This window comes from Sphaerodactylus townsendi, linkage group LG05, assembly GCF_021028975.2.
Source record: "Sphaerodactylus townsendi isolate TG3544 linkage group LG05, MPM_Stown_v2.3, whole genome shotgun sequence".
NCBI lineage: Eukaryota > Metazoa > Chordata > Lepidosauria > Squamata > Sphaerodactylidae > Sphaerodactylus > Sphaerodactylus townsendi.
Genome location: NC_059429.1, coordinates 5273540 through 5299360, shown reverse-complemented (window position 1 = coordinate 5299360; position 25821 = coordinate 5273540). Strand labels below are relative to the sequence as shown.

The window sequence follows — 25821 nt, the reverse complement described above, 5'->3', positions numbered from 1 at the left end:
ACCAAACTGCACCAAACAGAGAACCACCATCACCAACTCCAGATGATACCCTGAAATTTTGGTGCCGATACATCCAAAGCTCACGCCCCCCCAAGGAACATGTCAGATTTTAGCCCAAGAATCTTTGTTCTGCATTGAGTTTACTACTATTAATCCCATGAGGGTTGCGAACTGTGGGGGGGAGACGGGACATTTCTGAAGGCATGGTCTCAAAACTTTCGGGGGTCTCATCAGGGAGACTGCCCTGATGATACCTCCCAGGTTTTAGTGCAGTTTGTGGTTCGAGAAATTTAAAGTTATGGATGCTCAAAACTGTAGCCCCCGTCTCCTATTAGCTCCCATGGAAACAATGGGGGATGGGGCACCCCCTTTGGGAGTCCATAACTTTGGACTCCTTGAACCAAACCTCACCAAACTTGGGAAGTACCATAAGGACAGTCTCCTGATCATATGCTGAAATTGTGGTGCTGATATGTCTAAAAACTTCACCCCCTGTAGGCACCAATGTCCTGGTGCAAAAAAAAAATTTGGTGGAGTGGCCGCCCATTGGGGGGGGGGGGGCATCCAACTCAGGTTTTGCCCAGGGCTACAGTTTGCCCAGGGCTGCCTCGTTACGCCCCTGCTTTAACCTTTCACTTATACAAAATGCTTTGTAATGCTTTAGCCCCATAAATACCTAAAATCAGTCATTAACACTCCCTTTTTATTCTTGGGTGACCTTGGACTAGTCACAGCTTTCAGCCCAACCCACCTCACAGGGTGTTTGTTGTGAGGGGGGAAGGGCAAGGAGATTGTAAGCCCCTTTGAGTCTCCTGCAGGAGAGAAAGGGGGGATATAAATCCAAACTCTTCTTCTTCTTCTGTTTAAAGTAAAAAATAAATCAGAACATCATCCATTGTGAACTACAATTCGCAATCCATACTGTATATTCTGCAAATATTTCACATTAATTAATCCAGGATTAGAGACACAGATTAGCATAACATTCTCACATACAGGAATGCAGAGCTTTTAAGTAGCCAAGCATCATCGTAATCACAATCTACCATAAAATGACAGAGTGCCAAAATAAATAACCTACCAAGCTAGTAAAGAGTCCCCTGGACCCAACAGTAGTTAAAGGGTCCCTCCTCTTACTAGCCGGCAAGCTCCGGGCTATGAGAAAGAAGAAGAGCAGGGGAGGCGAGGGCGTGGAGACGGAGAAGAGGACCCAACTAGTAACCCCCTCTCGGCACACACAAATAATTAGTAACCCACTCTCGGGAACTGGTGAGAACCTGCTGGATCCCACTTCTGCGTATAGGTGAAACCATGAGAGAATTTCATTTTAGATGTCCATGTCACCCTTCAGGGGTGTCCAGATTAGTTTTTCTTTCTTCCTGAGACAGAGTGAATATGCATCATTCCAGTGGTCTAAGCGCTGCATTTTTCTTAGGGTGCCCCTTTGGAATCTGAGCCTCCTTTTGGAAGCTGTTGCGATCTCAGATGCCTTCTCCCCTCTACTGTGGGATGTGGTTGTAGGCTGGTGGTCTTCTCCAAATCAGTGTGTCATACTGCTATGTGCCCCCTAGAGCCTTAGATCTATCTCACTTTTCTCGACTAATTTAGTGCAAAAAACCTCCACATGCTTGTGGCATATGGCATAGTTATATTTTCTTCATATATTTAATTTGTATTTTTCTGTCAAGTCACATTTGACTTGTGGCAAACCCTGGTCGAGTTTTCAAGGTAAGAGACATTCTGAGGGGGTTTGCCATCCCCACCTCTCTGGCACTTCCCTGGCATTTCGCCCAGAAGGCCTCCCATTGAAGTACTAGCCAGGACTGGCCATGCTTAGCTTCAGAGATCCAGAGATCATTTAGCCCTAGGCTATCCAAGTCTGGGCATTTCCATGGCGATGCCAGTAAACATTGTTGCATCACAAGTCTGGGTGTTTCCATAGTGATGGCAGTAAACAATCTTGCATCACAATACTTCTGTTGGGTCATCCTAACTGCCCATTTGGTCTACCTCCTAACTGTCCATTTGAGCTTATCATGGCAGGTAGGAAAGTCCTCCAAGGAGAGGTTCATGGACTTCTCTGTCCTTCCTGCAGAGAGTCCCTCTGCCATTGGGGGTGGAAACAGCCAGAGACACAAATCCAGCATTCGTCCTCATTTGGGATTATGCCTTGGCTTTTTTACAGAACGCGATTAGGGAGGCCCATGTTAGCTTGCTCTATTGTTTTCCTCTGCTTCCAGGCCAACCCTTTTGATACTCCGGATGGAGTTTTCCTTGGCCTTCTTGAGTGAGCCCTTATTTCTCAAAAGTGTTAGCTTTTTTGGCTTCCATGGTTGCAATTTTGTGGTATTTTTACAGGCGTATAGGTGACACCATAAGAGACTGCATTTTAGATGTCCATGTCACCCTTCAGGGGTGTCCAGGTTAGTTTTTCTTCCTTCCTGAGACAAAGTGAATATGCATCATTCCAGTGGTCTACGCGCTGCATTTTTCTTAGGGTGCCCCTTTGGAATCTGAGCCTCCTTTTGGAAGCTGTTGCGATCTCAGATGCCTTCTCCCCTCTACTGTGGGATGTGGTTGTAGGCTGGTGGTCTTCTCCAAATCAGTGTGTCATGCTGCTATGTGCCCCCTAGGAGGCCTTAGATCTATCTCACTTTTCTCGACTAATTTAGTGCAAAAAACCTCCACATGCTTGTGGCATATGGCATAGTTATATTTTCTTCATATATTTAATTTGTATTTTTCTGTCAAGTCACATTTGACATGGCAAACCCTAATTAGAGTTTTCAAGGTAAGAGACATTCACAGGGGTTTACCCATCCCCACCTCTCAAGCTTTAACCTGGTATTCCTTGAAGGCCTCCCATTGAAGTACTAGCCAGGACTGGCCGTGCTAGGCTTCAGAGATCAGAGGAGATCAGGCTAGCCTAGGTCAGTGATAGTGAACCTTTTTGAGACCGAGTGCCCAAATTGCAACCCAAAACCCACTTATTTATCACAAAGTGCCAACACGGCAATTTAACCTGAATATTGAGATTTTAGTTTAGAAAAAAATGGTTGGCTCTGAGGTGCACGTTACTTGGGAGTAGAGTAAACTTGGTGAAGCAACCGTGCAACGCTTCAATGGGTGAATCACGACCCTAGGAGGGTTTACTCAGAAGCAAGGCCCATTGCCAGCAACTGAGCTTATTCCCAGGTAAAGGATCGTGCCCAGGCTAACCTAGATGTGTGTGATTTTCCGTCCCCCACATGATGAACTCTGTGCATATGTGCCCACAGAAAGGGCTCTGAGTGCCACCTCTGGCACCCGTGCCATAGGTTCGCCATCACTGGCCTAGGTTATCCAAGTCTGGGCATTTCCATGGCGATGCCAGTAAACATTGTTGCATCACAAGTCTGGGTGTTTCCATAGTGATGGCAGTAAACAATCTTGCATCACAATACCTCTGTTGGGTCATCCTAACTGGCCATTTGGTCTACTTAGGACTATCCTTACTGTTCATTTGAGCTTATCATGGCAGGTAGGAAAGTCCTCCAAGGAGAGGTTCATGGACTTCTCTGTCCTTCCTGCAGAGAGTCCCTCTGCCATTGGGGGTGGAAACAGCCAGAGACACAAATCCAACATTCGTCCTCATTTGGGATTACGCCTTGGCTTTTTTACAGAATGCGATTAGGGAGGCCCATGTTAGCTTGCTCTGTTGTTTTCCTCTGCCTCCAGGCCAACCCTTTTTATACTCCGGATGGAGTTTTCCTTGGCCTTCTTGAGTGAGCCCTTATTTCTCAAAAGTGTTAGCTTTTTTGGCTTCCATGGTTGCAATTTTGTGGTATTTTTACATGCGTGTAGGTGACACCATAAGAGAATTTCATTTTAGATGTCCATGTCACCCTTCAGGGGTGTCCAGATTAGTTTTTCTTCCTTCCTGAGACAAAGTGAATATGCATCATTCCAGTGGTCTAAGCGCTGCATTTTTCTTAGGGTGCCCCTTTGGAATCTGAGCCTCCTTTTGGAAGCTGTTGCGATCTCAGATGCCTTCTCCCCTCTACTGTGGGATGTGGTTGTAGGCTGGTGGTCTTCTCCAAATCAGTGTGTCATACTGCTATGTGCCCCCTAGAGCCTTAGATCTATCTCACTTTTCTCGACTAATTTAGTGCAAAAAACCTCCACATGCTTGTGGCATATGGCATAGTTATATTTTCTTCATATATTTAATTTGTATTTTTCTGTCAAGTCACATTTGACTTGTGGCAAACCCTGGTCGAGTTTTCAAGGTAAGAGACATTCTGAGGGGGTTTGCCATCCCCACCTCTCTGGCACAACCCTGGTATTCCTTGAAGGCCTCCCATTGAAGTACTAGCCAGGACTGGCCATGCTAGGCTTCAGAGATCAGAGGAGATCAGGCTAGCCTAGGTTATCCAAGTCTGGGCATTTCCATGGCGATGCCAGTAAACATTGTTGCATCACAAGTCTGGGTGTTTCCATAGTGATGGCAGTAAACAATCTTGCATCACAATACTTCTGTTGGGTCATCCTAACTGGCCATTTGGTCTACTTAGGACGATCCTTACTGTTCATTTGAGCTTATCATGGCAGGTAGGAAAGTCCTCCAAGGAGAGGTTCATGGACTTCTCTGTCCTTCCTGCAGAGAGTCCCTCTGCCATTGGGGGTGGAAACAGCCAGAGACACAAATCCAGAGGTGGGATCCAGCAGGTTCTCACCAGTTACCAAGAGTGGGTTACTAATTATTTGTGTGTGCCGAGAGGGGGTTACTAATTGGGTCCGCTTTTCCATCTCCACGCCCTCGCCTCCCCGAGAGGCATCCTGCCTTTGAACGTGAAGGTCCCATATAGCAATTGCGACTAATAATGTAACTCCCTGAACTGGGTTCATCCCTTTCAGGTCCTGCAATTCATGGATTCTCAGCCTTTCGTACCTTTTATCTCACCAGTCTCTATCAAAGAACCTGTGTGTTTCACCATTGCTGTGTTCAGATTTGTGAGTTGGGGCATTTTCTATAACGTGATGATGGTTTAGAAATGACCTAGTGCAAAAACATTTTCGGGGGGTCGTGGTGGGGTGGCTGCCCATGGGGGGCATCCAACTCAGGTTTTGCCCAGGGCTCAGGTTTGCCTAGGTACGCCTCTGATGCCAGGCCTTGAAGCCAGGTGCTTCCACGGGCTAAGAAGGGGCTCTGCTGACACAGGTAGCCAGAGTGGGGAATAATCACCTGCCTGATGAGCCCTAGTGCCTTTCTCAGGATCACACCCACCTGCCCCGCCCCCGGCCCTGCACGCTGGCTGGCTGGCTGGCAGGAGGAGAACTTTTGACCGGGGCTGCTTCTGCAACCAGGCTAGCGGTTGGCCCTTCTTCTTGTGCACCACAAAGCCAGGCTTCTTGGTCCCCTCAGGGCAGGAGCCCCGGGCTGGACAAGAGCAGCAGAAAAGCCCGGCCCAGTCCGGCTCTCCCGCTGGCCAACCAGCCGTCCTGCAGGGCCACCACACAAACAGGGATCATGCAGTGGCGCAGGAGGCGAAGAGCTCGTGTATCTAATCTGGAGGAACCGGGTTTGATTCCCCGCCCCTTTGGAGTCTCCTGCAGGAGAGAAAGGGGGGATATAAATCCAACTCTTCTTCTTCTTTTCTTCTCTTCTCTTCTTCTCTTCTTCTCTTCTTCTTCTCTTCTTCTTCTTCTTCTTTTCTCTTCTTCTTCTTCTCTTCTTCCTTCTCTCTCTCTCCTCTTCTTCTCTTCTTCTTCTCTTCTCTTCTCTTCTCTTCTCTTCTTCTCTTCTCTTCTTCTTCTTCTTCTTCCAGATCCCTGACTCAGCAGGAGAGTCCAGGTTTGGGTTTTAAAGGGAAGGCTAGGATTTGAACTGGGTCTCACAGACTTGACCCTGACACCAAGAGTGGCCCTCAGGCAGCCCAACAAAACAGGCACCTGTCAGTGAGGGGATAAAAGCAAAGAGGGATGGTGGGGAAGGGAAGGGACAAGGGGTGTAACTAGGGTGGGCGCGGGGACCTGCTCTGGGCACTGGCTGAGGGGGCGCCAGGGCGGCCCAGAGTGTCTCCCCACAAGCCCTTCTCCCCACTGTCAAAGCACCCTTTCCATCGGAGTTTGGGACAGGGTGTAGTTCTGGCTGGGTTTCAGAACTGCAGCCTCTGCCCTGGCTGGGTCCCTAGTCTTAAACTGCAAACCTCTGCTTGGAAACTTTGAGGCAGAATTTGAAGGTGGCAGCCAGGGCAGGGCTGGCAGTTCAAGGCTGGGTCGTAGCTTAAAACAGCAGGCTCTGAGGTAGATCCAGACGCAAATGGGACGCTGCCAGGCTGAGTTTGAACCAGGCCTCCAACTCCTCGGGAGTCAGGGCAGTGGTGGGGCTGGGAGGGAGAACAGCTCAACGCTTGTCCTGGGTACCCTTTTTAGAAGGTACATCTGAAGCTGCCTCATTCTGAATCAGGCACACCTGCTCCATCAGGGTCACTTCGGGTGCAGTGCAGAAGGGCGCCCGACCTGTTCCCTGGAGCTTGTCTGCCGAGGGCTAAGAAAAGCAGGTAGGGAGAGAGGCTGAAGGGAAAAGGCTCCATTCCAGAGGTGGAACCAAGGCAAAGGGGTCCTGCCCCAGCAGGGATCCAAAAATTTTAGTAACAGGTTCCCCATGGTGGTGGGATTTTGCCACGTACCATTAAAAGTGGGCAATGATGGGGCGTGGCGGGCATTCCGGGCGGGCATTCCTGGCGGGCTGTGGTAAGGACGCAGCCGCTGCTTCAGTCCTGGCAGGGAAACGGGCGGCGGCTGCCATGCACGCCGGTGTAACCTCCCGCTGGACTGTTTGTCTCCAAGGCCGTTGCTGAGAGGAGGGGCGTCACTTTGCGGCCAAAATCACGTGGCAAAATCACCTATTAGTAACCTCCTCTCAGTAATACAAATCATCAGTAACCTACTGGAACCGTGGAGAACTCTGTTGATCCTAATTCTGGTCCTGTTGTCTAGAGGTCTTTGTAGAGAACCAGTAAATAAGTTAAGTTGATGGTGTTTTGTTTTCGGTATAGTGCACCTCTAATTGCTTTTTGATTTCTTGGGTTTTCAGAGGGATTTGTTAGATTTGAGTGATTCGACACTTAGATGGATTGATCGATGCCTCCTTCCCATTTTGGAGGTAGTCACAATGTTTTCCCTCCACCCTGGGCCTGTGATAATGAGCAAGAAAAAAGCAATTCTAAGGGGATTCTTCGGATGCCTCAAAGCACGGAGCCTTCTCTTGCCTGCACTTTAATGTGATACAGAAATGGTCAGCTCCACGCAGCTTTAGTGCCGTATCTTCTGATCTTGGAGGGAAGCACACCTTGGATTAAGGAGAGCTGGCTGGCTTTGGCCTCTGCAAGGAACAAAATTCCTTTGGTTCTTCCCTTCCCAAGCACATGATCTGCTCCAGCGCAGGTGGTGGTTAAGAGCAGGTGCACTCTAATCTGGGAGAACCAGGCAACCACATAAACCATAAATCAGGGCAAATCATAAATCCAACTCTAAAGGGGCTTTCATTACATCTTAAAAGGGCAGAGGCAAGAGGGAAACCACATAACATTGTCAACAATCAAATGTTTACGCCCCTTGCAGCCTGAGGCCTCTGAACCACACAGGTTCTCAAGGCCCTGGGACATGAGCCGTGTAGTTGTGGTAACTTGACTCAGGAAAATATTTTGGCTATTTTCCTGGGCGGTAACCGTGAGCTGCCCCATCTCAGAGCAGCTGTAGACTGGGGAGGGAAGGGCTTCATTGTCCCGGTTAGTAAAATGCAGCACTCGTTCTGCAATTCAGGTGGTAGAGAAGGTTTTACTAGCTCCCTTTGCAAAAGCAGGCAGCGGCTTTGGAGTGGAAGAAGCAAGGAGGACGTTCCAACTCTTCACCTTCAGGTTGGTTTCCTGATCTCCAGGCTGGCACTGGGAAGCCCAGGAGAGCGGGCGGCACTTGAGTCCCAGCTGAGTCTGAGCAAGGCTTTCACCTGCTTGGGGAGTGGGATTCCTAGGAGCCCACAGGTGCAGATGGTGTCATTGAATGTCAGGAAACAGCAGTTTGTTTATTTTTTCAGCACCCAAAACAATTTGCCCAAACCGTCATGGGGTGGGAGCAGGGGGCGGGAAATACAGATGTGTTGTTGATGATGGAAAAATTACATAAAATATTTACCTGTTGTACAAAAAAACACACCTGGAAGGCAAGGATGCTGGCTGACTTTCAGTCTGAAAGGAAGTCTGTGTGGAGGAAAGAGAGACCGAATCAAATCCAAGGTCAAAGGCCAATGAAGGGTCAAGGTTGCTAATAAAAGGCAAAGCATTCAATCCAGAAGGAGAGATGGTTGATGCATGAGGAATATTAGGAGGTTCTCCAGGATGTTATGGATTGTCCATCATCCCCTGCCAGCATGATGCTGGCAGGGGATGATGGGAACTCTAGTCCATAACATCTGGAGGGCCGCAAGTTTGACACCTGTGGTATAGACCCTCACCTGCAGTGTGATGTTAAATGTTGATGTTATATGTTATATGTTAAGAAAGTAAACCATTTTGTTTTTAAAATTTGTTGTTGCAAACTCATTCCAAGTTCTGCCCCACAGAACCCACAGATAGAGGTTACACAAGCACCTCACATGTGCCTGTTGCGATGCGTGAGAAACTGGTCCATTGGGGCTAAATGCCGTGTCTGGGAGTTGCTTGTTGCTGTCGTGTAGCTTCCTGAGGCATCTCTGGCTTTGGCTCGCCTCCAAGGATCCCCACTGCTTGCAAACCACGGGGCCTCGATTCGTTTTCCTTCTCCCTCCTGCAGAAGGAGCTCCCACCGCCGGCTGTGCTTGTGCTGTGCTGGGTGGGTGGGTGGGCTCCCTTGCTGGGTTCTTTCACAACACCGCCTGCCCTGTGCTTGGATCCCTGGTGGGCCCCCTCTGCCAAGCAAGGAAGCAGCAGCGTTCCCCAATAGGCCCTCCTTCAGTGCTGCCGTGCTGATCCTAAGAAGGCATCGTCGTGGAGGGAGGGGGTGCCAAGAGTGGCGTCTGTCACTTCTGCAACAACAACACCCAAAAGGCTCTGCACAGATTTGGGAAAGCCAAGCTGGGGAAGAAAAAGCTGCTCTGATTCCAGCAAAGCTGCGGGTGGCCCCGTCACTCTCCCGCTTGAGGCCCACAAGAAGCCCCTCTCGGCTCAGAAAAGTTTCAGATCAAGGGGGAAAGAGGAGGCTCTTCACCAGCATTCAGGTGGGAGTATTTTTTTTAAACACAAATCGTTAGTGGTCCTGTTGAGGTACGGCCTGGTCATCACTGGGGCTCCAAAAACGCTTGAAGGTTCTGCCCCCCAGGATCCCAACTGAGCTGTCGCAAAATAGCACAGGACAAAGGTGGACAGATGTTTTTGGCTTGAAGGCCATAACAGAGGTTCTGATTATTTTGGAGGGTTCAAATCTTGTTTGCAGCATTGGCCATCTTCAAGCAGCCGCCAGATTAACACTTGTCAAAAATGCTTTAGGTTGATCTGCATCAAGCAGGCTGGATCTAGATATTCTGTGGTGCACCTTCCCACTCTAAGGATTCTAAGAAAGCAGAAGAGCAAAAGGTCCAAGTCAGGGCTCTCCCTGACCCAGGGTGTGGGCCTAAGAAGAAGAAGTGAGAGGAGAGGGAGGAGGAGGAGGAGGTAGAGGAAGACCAGTAGTAGTAGTAGTAGTAGTTCCCATCAGCCCCTGCCAGCATGGCCAATTGGCCATGTTGGAAGGGGCTGATGGGAATTGTAGTCCATAACATCTGGAGTGCCAAAGGTTCGCCACCACGGGCTTAGGGGATCAGTTCCAGTCCAAGTTCCTCTGCTATTTGCAGGCGCATAAGACAATGGGAACAACCCTAGAATACGGGTGTTTTTTGCCGGATTAGTCAAGGTAGTCGTTAAAGTAACGGGGGCGCCACCATCACTCACCGCATCTTTTGGCGGCTCAGAGGTTTTAGGAACTGCCATAGAGAGTCCAACTTCGGCTGGATCTTCCCCCTCCTCAGGGAAATCTAATTCCTCTGCAGTCAGTGCTTTGGAAGCGCCTTGGGATGCCTTCGGAGTGGTTGAACGACATGGTGGTTTGGCAGTTGCTTTTTTAGGCGGGACCCCAGGTTTGGCTTTCTTTGGGCAGTTGGCAGCCATATGAGTTCCAGTAGAGTTCCGGATCATCTTCAAGGTGTTGGTGTTGACCTTTAAGGCCTGGGACCATCGTATCTTCGAGACCGCATCACCCCATATGTCCCTGTATGGCCTCTCCGTTCGGCTGAGGCCAATTTACTGGTGGTCCCTGGCCCCTCAATGATGCGGCTGGCCTCCACGCGGGCCAGGGCCTTTATGGCTCTGGCCCCGGCCTGGTGGAACACTCTTCCTCCAGCTGTCCGGGCCCTGCGGGACCTTGGTGAGTTCCGCAGGGCCTGTAAGACAGAGCTGTTCCGCCGGGCCTTTGGAGGAACTGGCCGCTGATATGGTGCCCCCTCCCCGTTTGGCCTTCGTTTGACCCTGATATCTGGGTCATCTGTCATCTACCGAGGCCGCCATGCCTCCCTCTGGGGGGTGGGTGGGGAGGGAATCTTAAAATTAGGATGCTGGACGCCATTCATATCTTCATTCCCTTGATAATTATTGTTTAACTGTTGCTGCCTTTTAATGTTTTTAATTATTCTGTATTGTAGCTTTTATTTGTTGTACACTGCCCAGAGCCCTTCGGGGATGGGGCGGTATAAAAGCCTCAAAATAAATAAATAAATAATATGTCCATGATCGCCACAGTACAGGCAGAGACGCAATCGGCGGCGTCTCTCAGAGGTGGTTTCTGAAGCGGTAGTAGATGGAGTCGTGGAGGTGGGTGCTTTTTTGGCTGACTGACATTTGCTTAGCTGATTGGGGTTTGGTCACTGTCCCTTTAGAGTGATTGAGCCGGCTGGCGATGATACTTCCGACTATTCACAGCAAAAGCGTACCTGTGAATACTGTCAAACCTCTGAGAAGTCATTGGAGCACATTTTATTAGTTTGTCCAAAATTTAACGATTTTAGACCAAACCTGTTTTTCGGGGATCCCTTACTGGTCCATCCAAGCCTTTTTAATCTTAAATTGAACTATCTTCTGAATACAGGGAATCCCAAGCAATTGGACATAGTGGCCAAATTCTTGCTCACTATTACGAAATAATTTCCTGGTCTCCTCTTTCGCTCTGATGTATGCATTTTTGAAACAGGAGTACCTGTTTTATCTTGTAAAACTGTATTTGGATTACTTAGCTCTGCTATGTTTTAATGCCTAATAAAGGTCTTTGAACTTGAACTTGATACTTCCGACTTCGATCCACTCGGCTACGGTACGGGGTTCATTGTTCATGACAGCCCAAAGACGAATCTCGGGGTCGACAGCTTCATAGAAGTATTCACTTTTCATGCGATCTGGCCAGTCAGGGATTTTACTGGCCGCAGCTCGAAATTCTGCAAATGGTCTGTTGCCCTGCCAGATCGTCTTTAAGGTTTTCTTAGCCTTGTCAACAACATCTCTATCCTCGAAACAGATTTCTATAAGCCCTTAACACCTTGTTAAGGGTTTCTTTTTGTGGTTGTCATGGGTGAGAGTTCTCCTGGAAACCTTCATCATGTTGAATCCTGTTCACCAAGCCCTTGGAGTCTTCAGGAGCCGACCCACTTGCAAAGAAGAATTGGACTTGGCAGTTATCAGTAGACTGTAAATATAAGGACTTGAAAATGCAACCAGGTTCTGCCCCACAGAACCCACAAGCTGAGGTTACATTTGCATGCTTATCTTTTTTATTCATATCCCATTTTTTCTCCCCTATGAGGGCCCAGAGTGATTTTTCACATTGTTCTCCTCTATTTAATTCTCACCGCAACAGCCTTGCAGGGCCAGGTGAAGGACTGTGACGAACTCAAGGAGTTGCTCAGCAGGCTCCCACGGCAGAGTGGGCAGATGAAGTTGGCCGTCCCAGTTCTAGCCTAGCAGTCTTAACTGTAACGCTGGACATGCTCAGTAGAATCTCAAAGCCTTCCTCCCATTGGAGAGAAGGGTGAAACAGCAGTCGTGCGGGGGGGGGGCGGGGGGCACTCAGGGAAGGGAAGGGTGGGGAGAATTCCCACGTGGATGCTGTGTTGTCATGCTGTCACATTTGCAGCAACTATTGGAGTGGCACAGAGAATCATCTCTGTGTAAAAGCAACCTTGGCAGAGAAACCTGCCCTACGCAGTGGCGTAGGAGGTTAAGAGCTCGTGTATCTGCCACCTGAGCTGTGGAGGCTTATCTGGGGAATTCAGATTAGCCTGTACACTCCCACACACGCCAGCTGGGTGACCTTGGGCTAGTCACAGCTTCTCGGAGCTCTCTCAGCCCCCCCTACCTCACAGGGTGTTTGTTGTGAGGGGGGAAGGGCAAGGAGATTGTAAGCCCCTTTGAGTCTCCTGCAGGAGAGAAAGGGGGGACATAAACCCAAAACTCTCTTCTCTCTCTTGTCTCCAAGACCCCTGCAAAGCACTGATTTGGCCCTGTGCATTTGCTGTATTTTACTTAGTTTTAATTGCATTGCAGGCTTATCATAAAGGATGTTGTAAATATATTAAATATGAAATTTATGCAGCTCAAAGATCAGTTCCTCTTTTGCTGCAGGATGTTGGAGAAGAATTGCTTTTTGAAGACTGTTGATGTTTGCTTATTAATGGTTTCCAAACTGTTTTCTTTTTCAGGGGCTACTTGGTCGTGGCCCCTTCTGTTTTCCGGGCAGGCGTGGAGGAGGCTGTCAGTGTGACTATTTTTAACCCTATCAAGGAGACGGCAGTCCAGGTGCAGCTGGTGGTCAAAGGAGAGACGGTAGCTCGGGCTCACAGCACAATTCTAGGTAGGCTTGGTTGGCGTTTGTTCCAAAGATGAGGGGCTGGAAACAGGGAGAATCAAAGGATGTGGGCCGGTTTTGCAAGCAAAATAGACAATCGAAACAGCAAATGGTTCTGGTGGGTTTTCCGGACTGTGTGGCCGTGGTCTGGTGGATCTTGTTCCTATCGTTTCACCTGCATTTGTGGCTGGCATCTTCAGAGGTGTATCACAGAGAAAAGTCTGTTTCACACTGTGTCTAGTGAGAAGGGAAAGTTTAGGTGGGGAACCAATCATTAAGTGTTTGGGTGGAACTTGCTGTGCGAAGGTGTGGTTGAGTGCATTGTATTGCAGGTGGGGTTATCAGTCCATTTTTTAAAGTATTGGGAGCCAAGATTTGCTGATTTTCAGAGTCTCTTCTTTCCTATTTTATTTATTTACTTACTTGCTTGCTTGCTTATTTACTGACTGACTGACTGACTGACTGACTGACTGACTGACTGATTGATTGATTGATTGATTGATTGATTGATTGATTGATTGATTGATTGATTGATTGATTGATTGATTGTTTGTTTGTTTGGACTTTTATACCGCCCCATCCCCAAGGGGCTCTGGGCGGTGTACAACATAAAATATAATTATAAATAAGTTACTAAAACCTTTAAAACAGCAATAACGGTAATAAAAGGCGTCCAGCCAACCCCATTTTAAAAATCCTGGTCTTGGTCTTGGAACACTGACATTCTGGACAATTCAGAAGGTTACTATGTCAGACTGCACAGGGAGGTTATTGAAATTCACAAACACCAAGACAACTTCAATAGGAAAGAAGAGACTCTGAAAATTAGCAAATCTTGACTCCCAGTACTTAAAAAATAGACTGATGACCCCACTTATTTATTTATTTATTTATTATTTCATTTTTATACCGCCCTCCCCCGGAGGGCTCAGGGCGGTGCACAACATCAACAGACAAATAAAACAAGAAGTTTAAAAATTTTTAAAATGCAGCATACAATTTCCAAATCCAAGTAGGTTTAAATATTTAAAATAGATGGCATCCAGCTATTTAAAACTCCTCTTAAAAAAGGGGGGGGGGGGACAGTGGGTATCAGAATATTTCTTAAGCTGTTTCGGGCACCCATATCAGCGGCTGGTCTCACCAAAGGCCCGGTGGAATAGCTCGGTCTTACAGGCCCTGCGGAACTCATTGAGATCCCGCAGGGCCCGGACAGCTGGAGGAAGAGCATTCCACCAGGCCGGGGCCAGGGCCGTAAAAGCCCTGGCCCTGGTAGAGGCCAGCCGCATCATAGAGGGGGCGGGGGTTACCAGCAAGTTGGCCTCTGCTGACCGCAGGGACCGACGTGGGACATATGGGGCAATACTTGCAATACAATGCACTCAACCACACCTTTGCATAGCAAGTTCCACCCAAACACTTAATGATTGGTTCGCTACCCTTGAACGTGAACAATATACCACACTAAACTTTCCCCTCTCACTAAACACAGTGCGAAACAGACTTTTCTCTGTGATACACCTCTGAAGATGCCAGTCACAGATGCAGGCGAAACATTAGGAACAAGATCTACCAGACCATGGCCACACAGTCCGGAAAACCCATCAGAACCAGTTGAATCCGGCCATGAAAGCCTTCAACAAAACAGCAAATATTAAAAATCGATGCCCTTGGTACTTTTTGTTCTATATGCATCCTTCCCAGAGACAGTTCCACAAGCAAAATGCAAATGCGCTAAACTTTTACTAATATTTGCAAATATGTCACCTATAATCATGCATTGGTTCGCCAGTATGTAAACAAGTGAGATGTCCTATATCAATAAAATTATTTGTACAGTCTCACCAATTTGGCATCCATTCCAAAATAATTTTGTTCCAAATTTAGGGTGAACTACCCAAAGTTGTTATGTTATACCAGACCTGGGCATTATACGGCCCGCGGGCCGCATCCGGCCCGCCGGATGATCCTGACTGGCCCCCCTGCCGTGCTGGGGAGTAAGGCTTCTTTGAAAGCCCCGCAGAAGCCAGTTGCCTTGGCTGCCGGCTTCTGCAGGGCTTTCAAAAGCGCCTCGCCCCCCTGCCTTTTGGCCCAGCCCTCCACAATATTTTCTGTTTCTTATGCGGCCCCATGAAAAAAATAATTGCCCACCCCTGTGTTATACGGACAGCTGACAAATGCCAAAACAATGGTCCATGTGACAACGTGGATTTGGCATTTTGGCGCTAGCTGATTATAATACAGTTGAGACATGAGAATTGCTGCTGTACTGAATGTACAGCTTCAAGGGGGTGAATTCCTTACAGCAGTGCAAGAGTTTTCTAGGGATTACTTGGTTGCAGCACGTTCCCAATAAATCACGATGAAACAGATTGTTTAGTTACTTGTTAAGGAATGCGAGGGTATGCTTTCCTGGAGTGTGACTCCAAAATTTATCTCCCAGCTCTTAGGAACACAAAGCAAACAAATTACTTGTGGGACGATCAAAATACAAATTACTTGTGGGACTTCCATAATAATTAAATTAGTTTTAGAGGGGAGCCGTGTTGGTCTGCAGGAGATCAGCTAGATAGGAGTCCAGGAGCACCTTCACTGACCAATGAGATTTCCAGGGTTTAAACTTTGTAGAGCCCAAGTGTTCTTCCTCAGGCAGGAACCTGGCATTGGGAGCTTTGGGTGGTTTTTAATTCTGCATGCCCAAAGCTTCTACTCCGTAGTTATAGCCAATTACCTAGCATCTACCTTACCGGTTGCCCACTGTCGGGCATTTATGTTAGCCTGATTTAATAGTTTTCCTTCAGCCTCTACCAACGGAAGGTATAATCAGATTCCAAAACAACGAAGACACTGTCGCTGTGGCTCCATTGACTCTCTTACCCATGTCCTCCTAGAGTGCCAAATAAATGCAGATGCGCGTCTCAGATTAATCCACCCTTTACTAGTGGTGAGGAAAATTTCTAACCTTACTGTTGCCATACGTTTTCTTCTTGGAGATTACAATGCTCATACAACACGTATGGTAGCTCTATACCTGACAACCATTTTAAAGTGCTAACTTATTCCTATTTTATAACTTTTAACTGTATTTTTTAAAAAAATATATTATACCAGCACACTAAGCCAAATTGGTTCATTATTATTTGGCACAGAATTAAATCTTTTGAATATCAAATATGATACATAAAACAAATGTAGAACTTCTTATAAAAGATAGGTATCTTCTCCAACCTAACTGACACGCACTGCCTAATATTTAGGCATGGTAGGATACCTATTGCTGTATTATTTTGCTTTTAACTCGCTAAACAGATCTATTCACGAGGCTGTACCATATTAGACTGTATTTTTACATGGTGGCGTAGGAGTATTTACCAAGCATTTGCTCTGGCTTTCATCTCTTTTTTTAAAAAATCTGAAGTGATTCGAATCCCTCAGTCAACCATCAAGCTATGTGGACTATTTTCTTGCTATTGAACTATATCTGAGACTGCAGAATGTGTCTGTGTAAATCTTGATCTATCTGTGCCTATTACACATAAACATAAAGTTGTTTCTCATCTCCGAAAACTTTGTGGTTCTCTAAAGCACTCTTAGTCTCATTCCAAGACATGCAGAAAGAATAATGCACTTTCAAACTGCTTTCAGTGCTCTTTGAAGCTGTGCGGAATGGCAAAATCCACTTGCAAACAGTTGTGAAAGTGGTTTGAAAACGCATTATTTTGCGTGTGCGGAAGGGGCCTTGGACTCAAATTTAGCTGATCTAGTAATTAACATAATTCATATTATAAAAAGTGAGTAGCAGGACAAAATTGCAACTGCCGTCAGGACTGTCTACAGACAAAATCCTGAAGTTGCCACGACCCCACCCCACACACCCCCACGCTGAAACTGAAGTGCTGGCAGGGGCTGATGGGAATTGTAATTCTTAACATCTGGAGTCCCAAAGGTTTGCCACCACTGGTCTAGCTGTTGCCCCTCTTGTTCTGATGTGGCCGGTGTGTCCACCAAAGCACTGCCCGCGCTTCTGTGCATTCGTCCCGGAGGACTGCCTTTCTGTGGATGGAATCAGGGCCTGCCTGTTCCCTGGTGTGTTTCAGGCAGTGTTGGAGTGTGTGGAGTGTGTGGTCTTGAATATACAGCATTAGCCACAGAGCTTCCTTTGGCTGGACAGCTTGTGGGTTTCCAAAGCGTGTGGAGGGCAGTGACTGTTACTCTGATGGCAACTGTGGACTCGTAAGCTGAGCCACCAGCACTTTGCAGCTGAGCTCAGGATTGTGGCCATTTTTGCTGAGCATCGTAGGTTGTGCCTTCAGCATTGGTTTGTTCACGGAAGAACCAATTTTTGTTCTGGTTTTCTGGGATGTTTTGCTTAAACTTTATTTTCTTCGCATGGGAAAGGAAATTAACAGAATGCCTTGATTCTTCTCTTCTCGTATGTTTTTTTTAGGTAAAGGAACCATTACCTTGAAGGTGAGTTAACCAGGTGTGCGGGGAGAATTGGGGGTTCACCCTGAGGTGGGCCGTGGAGTTGGGCATACAGAATTAAAGAAGAAGAAGAAGAGTTTGGATTTGTATCCCCCCTTTCTCTCCTGCAGGAGACTCAAAGGGGCTGACAATCTCCTTGCCCTTCCCCCCTCACAACAAACACCCTGTGAGGTGGGTGGGGCTGAGAGGGCTCCGAGAAGCTGTGACTAGCCCAAGGTCACCCCGCTGGCGTGTGTGGGAGTGTACAGGCTAATCTGAATTCCCCAGATAAGCCTCCACAGCTCAGGTGGCAGAGCTGGGAATCAAACCCGGTTCCAACAGATTAGATACATGAGCTCTTAACCTCCTACACCACCCATTGTTTCAACTTTTATGATTCAAATTTCCCACAAGCTTTATCTATTTGGTGCCAGCAGAAGAAGAAGAGCTTGGGTTTAAACCCCACCTTTCTCTCCTGTAAGAAGTCTCAGTGTGACCTGCAAGCTCCTTTCCCTTCCTCTCCCCACAACAGACACCTTAAAGGGGCTTTCCGCACTACAGAAGGGAGCTAAGGTCGACTCGGTTCCCTTCAGTGGGGGGTGATTCCAGGCTGTCCACACAGCAACTTACTTGGCCCCCTGGAACCGAGCTAAGTGGGCGGGATCATCTTGGTGCCTGTTTCGCTCCTCGATCGTGATTGGAACTTGTGTTACCATGGGAAACACTTTTTTAACAGTGTTTACAGTTTATAGTTACATGCCCGCCACGACTCTCCCATTCTGCGCATGCCACAAAAGCGGCGCCTGATTGGTTGAACGGATGAGGTGTCGTTTCGATGCGTTTGCACTTCGAAGCTTCGAAGCGGTATCGACCTTGTTCCAGCAGAAAGGTGCAGTTCATAACTGCGACAGGGATGTCGCAGTTCTGAGGGGGGGGGGGAACTGAGACAAAACAACGTTGAGCTCAGTTGCAGTGTGGATACACTGAGGTGAACCTAGATAGAAACCAGTACAACTCTGTCAGTGCGGAAAGCCCCAAAGTGAGGCAGGTGGGGCTGAGGGAGTTCCGAAGAACAGTGACTAGCCCAAGGTCACCCAGCAGGAATGTAGGAGTGCGGAAACACACCTGGTTCACCAGACAAGACTCTGCCGCTCAGATGGAGGAGTGGGGAATCAAACCCACTTCTCCAGATTAGAGCTGGGAAAGTTTTCCAAGGATTTGAAAGAGCCAATGTGGGGTTGTGGTGAAGGTGGTTGTTCTACAATGTTATGTTTATTTATTTATGTTGTTGTTATGTTGTTGTGCACCGCCCTGAGCCTTTCAAGGGAGGGCAGTATATAAATTAAATATACCATACCATGCCAAAGAGCAGGTGGGCTCTAATCTGGGGAACTGGGTTTGATTCTCCACTGCTGCACCTAAGTGGTGGACTCTTATCTGGTGAACCAGATTTGTTTTGCCACTCCTATATTCCTGCTGTGTGACCTTGGGCTAGTCATGGTTCATTCAGAACTCTCTCAGCCCCACCTGCCTCACAGGGTGTCTGTTGTGGGGAGAAGAAGGGAAGGAGCTTGTAAGTCACCTTGACTCTCCTTACAGGAGAGAAAGGGGGGTATAAATTCAAACTCCTGTTCTTTTTCCAGGGCCCAATTGGTGCTGTAGTCATCGATATGACTTGGTGTCATTTTTTAAGCCTTCTTTTCTTAAAGAGCAGCAGTGGCGTAGGAGGTTAAGAGCTCGTGTATCTAATCTGGAGGAACCGGGTTTGATTCCCAACTCTGCCGCCTGAGCTGTGGAGGCTTATCTGGGGAATTCAGATTAGCCTGTGCACTCCCAAACACACCCGCTGGGTGACCTTGGGCTAGTCACAGCTCTTCGGAGCTCTCTCAGCCCCACCCACCTCACAGGGCAAGGAGATTGTAAGCCCCTTTGAGTCTCCTGCAGGAGAGAAAGGGGGATATAAATCCAAAACTCTTCTTCTTCTTCTTCTTCTTCTTCTTCTTCTTCTTCTTCTTCTTCTTCTTCTTCTTCTTCTTCTTCTTCTTCTTCTTCTTCTTCTTCTTCTTCTTCTTCTTCTTCTTCTTCTTCTTCTTCTTCTTCTTCTTCTTCTTCTTCTTTTTCTTCTTTTTCTTCTTTTTCTTCTTCTTCTTTTGCTTCTGCTTCTTCTGCTTCTTCTGCTTCTTCCTCGCCCTGTTTCCTAGGTGCCCTCAGGGCTGCGGGGCCAAGCCCACTTGGAAGTCTGGGGCAACCGGCACTTGGCAAAAGAAGGCTACATCTTCCACAACTACACAACGGTGACAATTGACAGCAAAGGCGCCTCGGTCTTCATCCAGACAGACAAGCCAACATACCGGCCCAAGCAGAAAGGTCAGGGCCACAGCGCAGCCCCTGCAGCTCTCCCCCACCCACCCCTACCCTATGGGGCCCTGATCCTTACCGCTGGGCCTGCTCTGACCTTCCTTGGGCCTCATTCTCTTTTCATTATAGTGCTGATCAACCTTTTTACAGTTAGCCCTGAATTGCGGCCTGTCAGCGAGAGGGTAAGGGTCGCCTTTCTTCTTTTTTTCAGTTTAGCTAAGCGTGGTGGTGTTCGTGGCACCTCCTGTTTGTTGGAAAAAACACGGCAAGTAAACCAAAGGAAACGATCAATGAACCGGGATAGCCTAATCCCGAACAAGAAACTTGCCGTTACTCAAGGAAGCGTATTCAATGATGACACTATATTAACATTAACAATTATATTAGTCAATTCAATAGACATAAATCAGTGCAATAATAACAGGAAAAGGTATAGTATAAAGTTCATTCATATTTATTGTCGAAGGCTTTCACGGCCGGAATCACTTGGGTGCTGTGTGGTTTCCGGGCTGTATGGCCGTGTTCTAGCAGCATTCCCTCCTGACGTTTCGCCTGCATCTGTGGCTGGCATCTTCAGAGGATCCTGGCATCTTCAGAGGATCCTCCAGCCACAGATGCAGGCGAAACGTCAGGAGAGAATGCTGCTAGAACACGGCCATACAGCCCGGAAACCACACAGCACCCAAATTCATTCATATTCATTTAAAGTTCATTGAGTGAAAAAAAAACTGCAGTGTGATCTCAGTCCACACACCGCAAAACCAGTATGGAAAGTCAATAAAGCTGATACTTATCAGCAAAGTGGTAGGATGGTAAAATCACAAGCGCTTTAGCGCTTGGCTTTCCGCTAGGTGCCGCTTGCCGCTTGCGGGGCTGTAATTGAAGATCTCACGTGAGGATTTCATGCCAAAAATTAGTGTGACACTACTGCCTCGCATGCGTGGATTTTACCATCCTACCACTTTGCTGATAAGTATCAGCTTTATTGACTTTCCATATTGGTTTTGCGGTGCGCGGACTGAGATCACACCGCAGTTTTTTCACTCAATGAACTTTAAATGAATATGAGTGAAGTTTATACTATACCTTTTTCTGTTATTATTGCACTGATTTATGTCTATTGAATTGACTAATATAATTGTTAATGTTAATATAGTGTCATCATTGAATGCACCTCCTGTTTGTTTCCAGAAATTCTGTTTATGATAAGGGAAGTGTGGGGCAGGTTCCCTGGTCTGCTTGCTTGTCCACACGCTCGTGCAGACGGGGCCCCCTGGCTCTGGTGTGCAATTCTGTCTCGGCGCTGTTCAATTTCAGGCTACCAGCTCCTCCTGTTGCGATGGATCAAGACCTGACTCCGCTCCCCGTCCCATCTCTGCTCATTCAGGCACAGATGGGAGGGGACCTGGTGGTAGGGCTGGTTCCAGGCATTTTGTGTCCTCCCCCCACACCCGTCGAGGTGCCCCTGTTCCTCCCTGGGTAGTTGCACAGGAGCTGCCACAGGAGCTGGGTCTGTCTCAAAACTTTCAGGGTCTCATCAGGAGACTGCCCTGATGATACCCCCCCAGGTTTGGTGCAGTTTGGTTCAGGGGGGCCAAAGTTATGGACCCTCAAAACTGTAGCCCCCATGTCCTATTAGCTCCCATTGGAAACAATGGGGGATAGGGGCACCCCCTTTGGGAGTCCATAACTTTGGACTCCTTGAACCAAACCTCACCAAACCTGGGGAGTAGCATAAGGACAGTCTCCTGATGATCCGCTGAAAATGTGGTGCTGATATGTCTAAAAATGCACCCCCTGCAGGCACCAATGCCCTGGTGCAAAAAAAATTGGTCCTGGTGGAGTGGCTGGCCATGGGGGGGGTGGGGGGGGCGCATCCAACTCAGGTTTTGCCCAGGGCTACAGTTTGCCTCGTTACACCCCTGCCTTCCCCCTACGGTGGGAACTGGTTGCTTTAACTGGTTGCTCCCTCTCGCAAGGGAGGGGTTAAGCCCCTCGATCCCCCTCCCCTGGGAGAGGGAGCGATGGGGCTGCGCCACCGGCCCAGAGGCGTGCGGCCTGATCGATGAGCCTGGCCAGCCGCAGATCAGACCGTGTACCTGTTGGGCTGCGTGGCCTTTCGGGGAGGCCGCATAGTCGTCCCAGAGGTGCGCGGCCTGACCAGTGGCCAGCCGGGGAACCCCTTCCCTGGCTAGGAGGTGCAGCCAGGTAAGTGGGCTCCGGGGAGGGGCATACAGCGGGGGGGGGGGGGGGGCAAACCGTTGGTTGAGGGATTATAATGCCACCACTGAGTTTGACCCTCCCCGCCATGGGCGGCAGGAAGCCCCTGCTGCTGTGCGGGAGCTTCTGCATGACATCGTGCCCAGAGAGGGGCATGACTCCAGGGGCCCCCATGAACCAAATTAAAGGAAACTGTATTGTCGAAGGCTTTCACGGCCGGAATCACTGGGGTGCTGTGTGGTTTCCGGGCTGCATGGCCGTGTTCTAGCAGCATTCTCTCCCTGACGTTTCGCCTGCATCTGTGGCTGGCATCTTCAGAGGATCTGAATATTTTATTAATCCTTAAAGGAAACTGTTTGGCAGTCAGGATGGTTCCCAAACTCTGCAGGGAAAAGATCCCAGAAAATTATGGCTGGAGTTGTGATTGCTGCCCATATGCATTCTGTTGGGAGACCCAGGAAGCCCCTCTGTGTTGCTTGCCAGAAACTCCTGTATTTTGGAGGCAGAGAAGCAAAATGTTTTGCAGTGCTGGAGGGAGGGGGGCTGCCCAGTGTATATATACCGTATATACTCGTGTATAAGTCGACCCGCATATAAGTCGAGGCACCTAATTTTAACACAAAAAACTGGGAAAACTTATTGACTCGTGTATAAGTCGAGGGTGGGAAATGCAGCAGCTGCTGGTAAATTTCAAAAATAAAAATAGATACCAATAAAATTACATCAATTGAGGCATCAGTAGGTTAAATGTTTTTGAATATTTATTTCAAAGAAAAACAGTAAACTGGCTCTGTAAGTGGAAAAGAGGGTCAACAAGAACAATATGGTATCAACAATAACTTTAAAAGTACAAAAACCTTAGCTCAACCAGCAACCAAGCTAAAACACAAGAGTTAAAATCCTCCAAAACTGGATTCCTCCTCATCATCTGTATGTCCAAATGTAACCCAACTTAGATTTTAAGAGGGATATTATCAGAAATGGAAAATCTACTATTGGCTTCCATTGTAAACAATGGGGGATGGGGCACCCCCTTTGGGGGTCAATAACTTTGGATCCCCTGACCCAAACTTCACCAAACCTGGCTGGTATCATAAAGAGACGCTCCTGATGAGACCAGCCAGGTTTGGTGAAGTTTGGTTCAGAGGGTCCAAAGTTATGGACCCTCAAAAGGGTAGCCCCATCTACTAATAGCTCCCATTGAAAACAATGGGGAATGGGGGCACCTCCTTTGGGGGTCCATAACTTTGGACCCCCTGAACCAAACTTTACCAAACTTGGCTGGTATCATCAGGAGTGTCTTCCGAGGGTACCCTGAAACTTTGGTGCCGCTAGCACAAAAACTGCGCCCCCTGCTGGCCGGCAAAGTAAAAACACACACAAAATTTTAATGACCCGCATATAAGTCGAGGGAAGCTTTTTCAGCATTAAAAATGTGCTGAAAAATTCGACTTATACATGAGTATATACGGTAAGCCTTTCCTGTGTTTGGTGTGTGTTGCATAGGTCTGCTTTGATGTCTTTATATGTTCCATGCAAAAAAAAATGTGATAAATTCAGGAGGTTGGTGGGGTGGGGGATTGCAGATCATTTTTCTGTTTCACTTATTTAGCTTAGTTCCAACTTCATGGAAACTGAAGTTAGCCTGATAAGTAAGTGTGTGTTAAATTTCTTTTCAGGTCGAAGCCTATGTATTGGTGAGTACTAATAAGCCTGTAGCCCAGGCCCCGAAGTGCTGAACAGCTGCTCATTTCCTTGTCGTGCTCAGCCAAACCAGGAAACAAACTGGGCCTGGATCTTTTGAAAATCCCTTTGTCTTTAATATTTTATTAATACTTAAAAAGCTGTACATCACAAAGGACACGCCCAAAAAGAATCATGGAAAAGCAAAGTAGATTTTCCACAAGGATTCCCACTTTCTTCTGCGCCAAGTATTAACGCTAAAAAAATAATTTTTTACTACTTGCTCTTTAACAATCTAGGAAAAATTGGGGAGAGAGCCATGTATGTGTTGCTGGGGGTGGGAGGTGTTTTGTGAGCTGGTGCAAAAAATAATTGTTTGGTTATAGTGGGGGAGGGTGGCCACCCATATGGGGGGGGCAGCTCAGGTTTTGTCCCCGGACTCCAGTTTGCCTAGATTCGCCTCTGATGCCCCCCAAAAGCAGCAACTCTGTCCCTCCCCCCTCCCCCCCCCCGGGCTCTGGATTGGGCAGTAATCACTAAAATCCTTCCCATCAGTGATAATTGTCATTTTTTAATAATAATAAGCCTTTATTTGGCATAACAATAATCATAACATAATAAAAAACCTGAGATAAAAGGTACACAAATACAAAGGTTTAAGATAGAATATAAATTATTGATTGTGCATCACCTCCAGTAAAAATCGTGCTACCAATTCATTGTCAGAATTGTCCAGCAGGAAAGGAAGTCTACCTGATTCTCCCATTTCACTAGGTATCCTAGAAAGAATATTGGAATATTTTGATCTGATAATAGCAAATTTAGGGCAGCAAAGCAGTTGATGTGCCAGTGTTTCAATTTGTTGTTCACCACAAGAGCATACCCTTTCGCTCATTTCCAAGTTGTTAAATCTGCCACGCAATAAAGCGGAGGGGAAAACATTGAAGCGCGCAAGTGTGAGGGCTCTTCTCTGCATAGGATTAGTCAAAAAATACAAATAGGGAGCCATCCTGTTTTGATATAAGGGTATTGAAAGATGTAAGGGTGAACAAGTTTTCATAGCAGCCCTAAATAAATTAATCCATTTGCTTTCCAACAATTTTTGTTTTAACAAGTTGTAGGATTCTGAACTAGATAGCGGGAAAAGCGAGTCGAGAGATATACCAAGTGATTCAATCTTTCTTTCGATCAGAGAGAACCATGGATTAGCCTGAGTATCAGACAAAAGTAGGTGAGTCAGCGAGTGCTCATCATGCGAGAAGTGCAGGCGAAACCAAAATTTAAAAGCTCTCAACCAAGCCCTATAAACTAATGAATTTTGGCCCAGTTCTAAACAGAGGGCCGCATACGGTACACAATTTGGCAGGCCCATAATTTTATGGAAAAATTTGGATTGGACAGTATTCAAGGAGTCGTCAACTGCTTGGAGCCAGATAGGTACTCCATAAAGTAACTGCGCTGCTATCTTAGAGTTAAAGATTTTTAGTGCTGCTGGGACAAGGGAGTGTCCCTTTCCATAAAAGAAGCGTGCAATGGCAGAATAACTGATGGTAGCAGATGCAATAGCAGCTTTTTTGTGGGGTCACCAGGAGAGGTTATAAGAAAATGTAATTCCAAGATATTTATATTGGTCAACCTGCTCCACTGGCACTTTATTAATCGCCCAGTTATGTTTTTTGTATTGTTTGGCAAAGATCAAAATCTTGGTCTTTTTATAATGGATGACTAGTCCGTTATCTGTACAGTACTGCCCACATCTATTCAGCAGTCGACGAAGTCCAACTTTTGAGCGAGATAGAAGGACGGTATCATCAGCATATAGAAGTATTGGAATATGCCTTGAGCCTAATTTAGGGGCATGGTTATTAATTTCCAATAAGGCTGACGGAAGGTCACTCAAAAATAAATTGAAAAGGGTTGATGCTAACACACAGCCTTGCCTCACACCTTTAAAGGTAGAAATAGAATCATAATTGTAATTTATTCCATTTCAAAAGGACTTCTTTTAACCTCATTCCCTGTTGTAAGACAGTTATGTCGAAGGCAGTCAGCCTGATAGATAATACTGCCCTGGCATTGGGGTGGGTGGTGCTCAGAAGAGCCACGGGTGGCTCCCAAGCCACTGAGCGAGCACCGTTGCTTTTGAATAAGGAGAAGGTCTGGAGAAGTAGGAGTCCCAGAAGAAACGGGACTGCATGATACTCGTCCACCTTG

At 47.4% G+C, this 25821-nt stretch overlaps 1 protein-coding gene across 1 annotated transcript in view; it reads left to right on the top strand.

Annotated features, from left to right (window-relative positions):
- The first annotated feature begins 11430 nt into the window (after positions 1–11430).
- The window catches only part of CPAMD8 (C3 and PZP like alpha-2-macroglobulin domain containing 8), a 77802-nt gene continuing 63411 nt past the window's right edge, over positions 11431–25821 (top strand). The window contains 7 exon segments of the mRNA XM_048496636.1: positions 11431–11485; positions 11896–11974; positions 12737–12888; positions 17330–17352; positions 19548–19713; positions 19834–19886; positions 23604–23621. Of these exon segments, the coding sequence (XP_048352593.1) occupies positions 11431–11485; positions 11896–11974; positions 12737–12888; positions 17330–17352; positions 19548–19713; positions 19834–19886; positions 23604–23621 (546 nt within the window).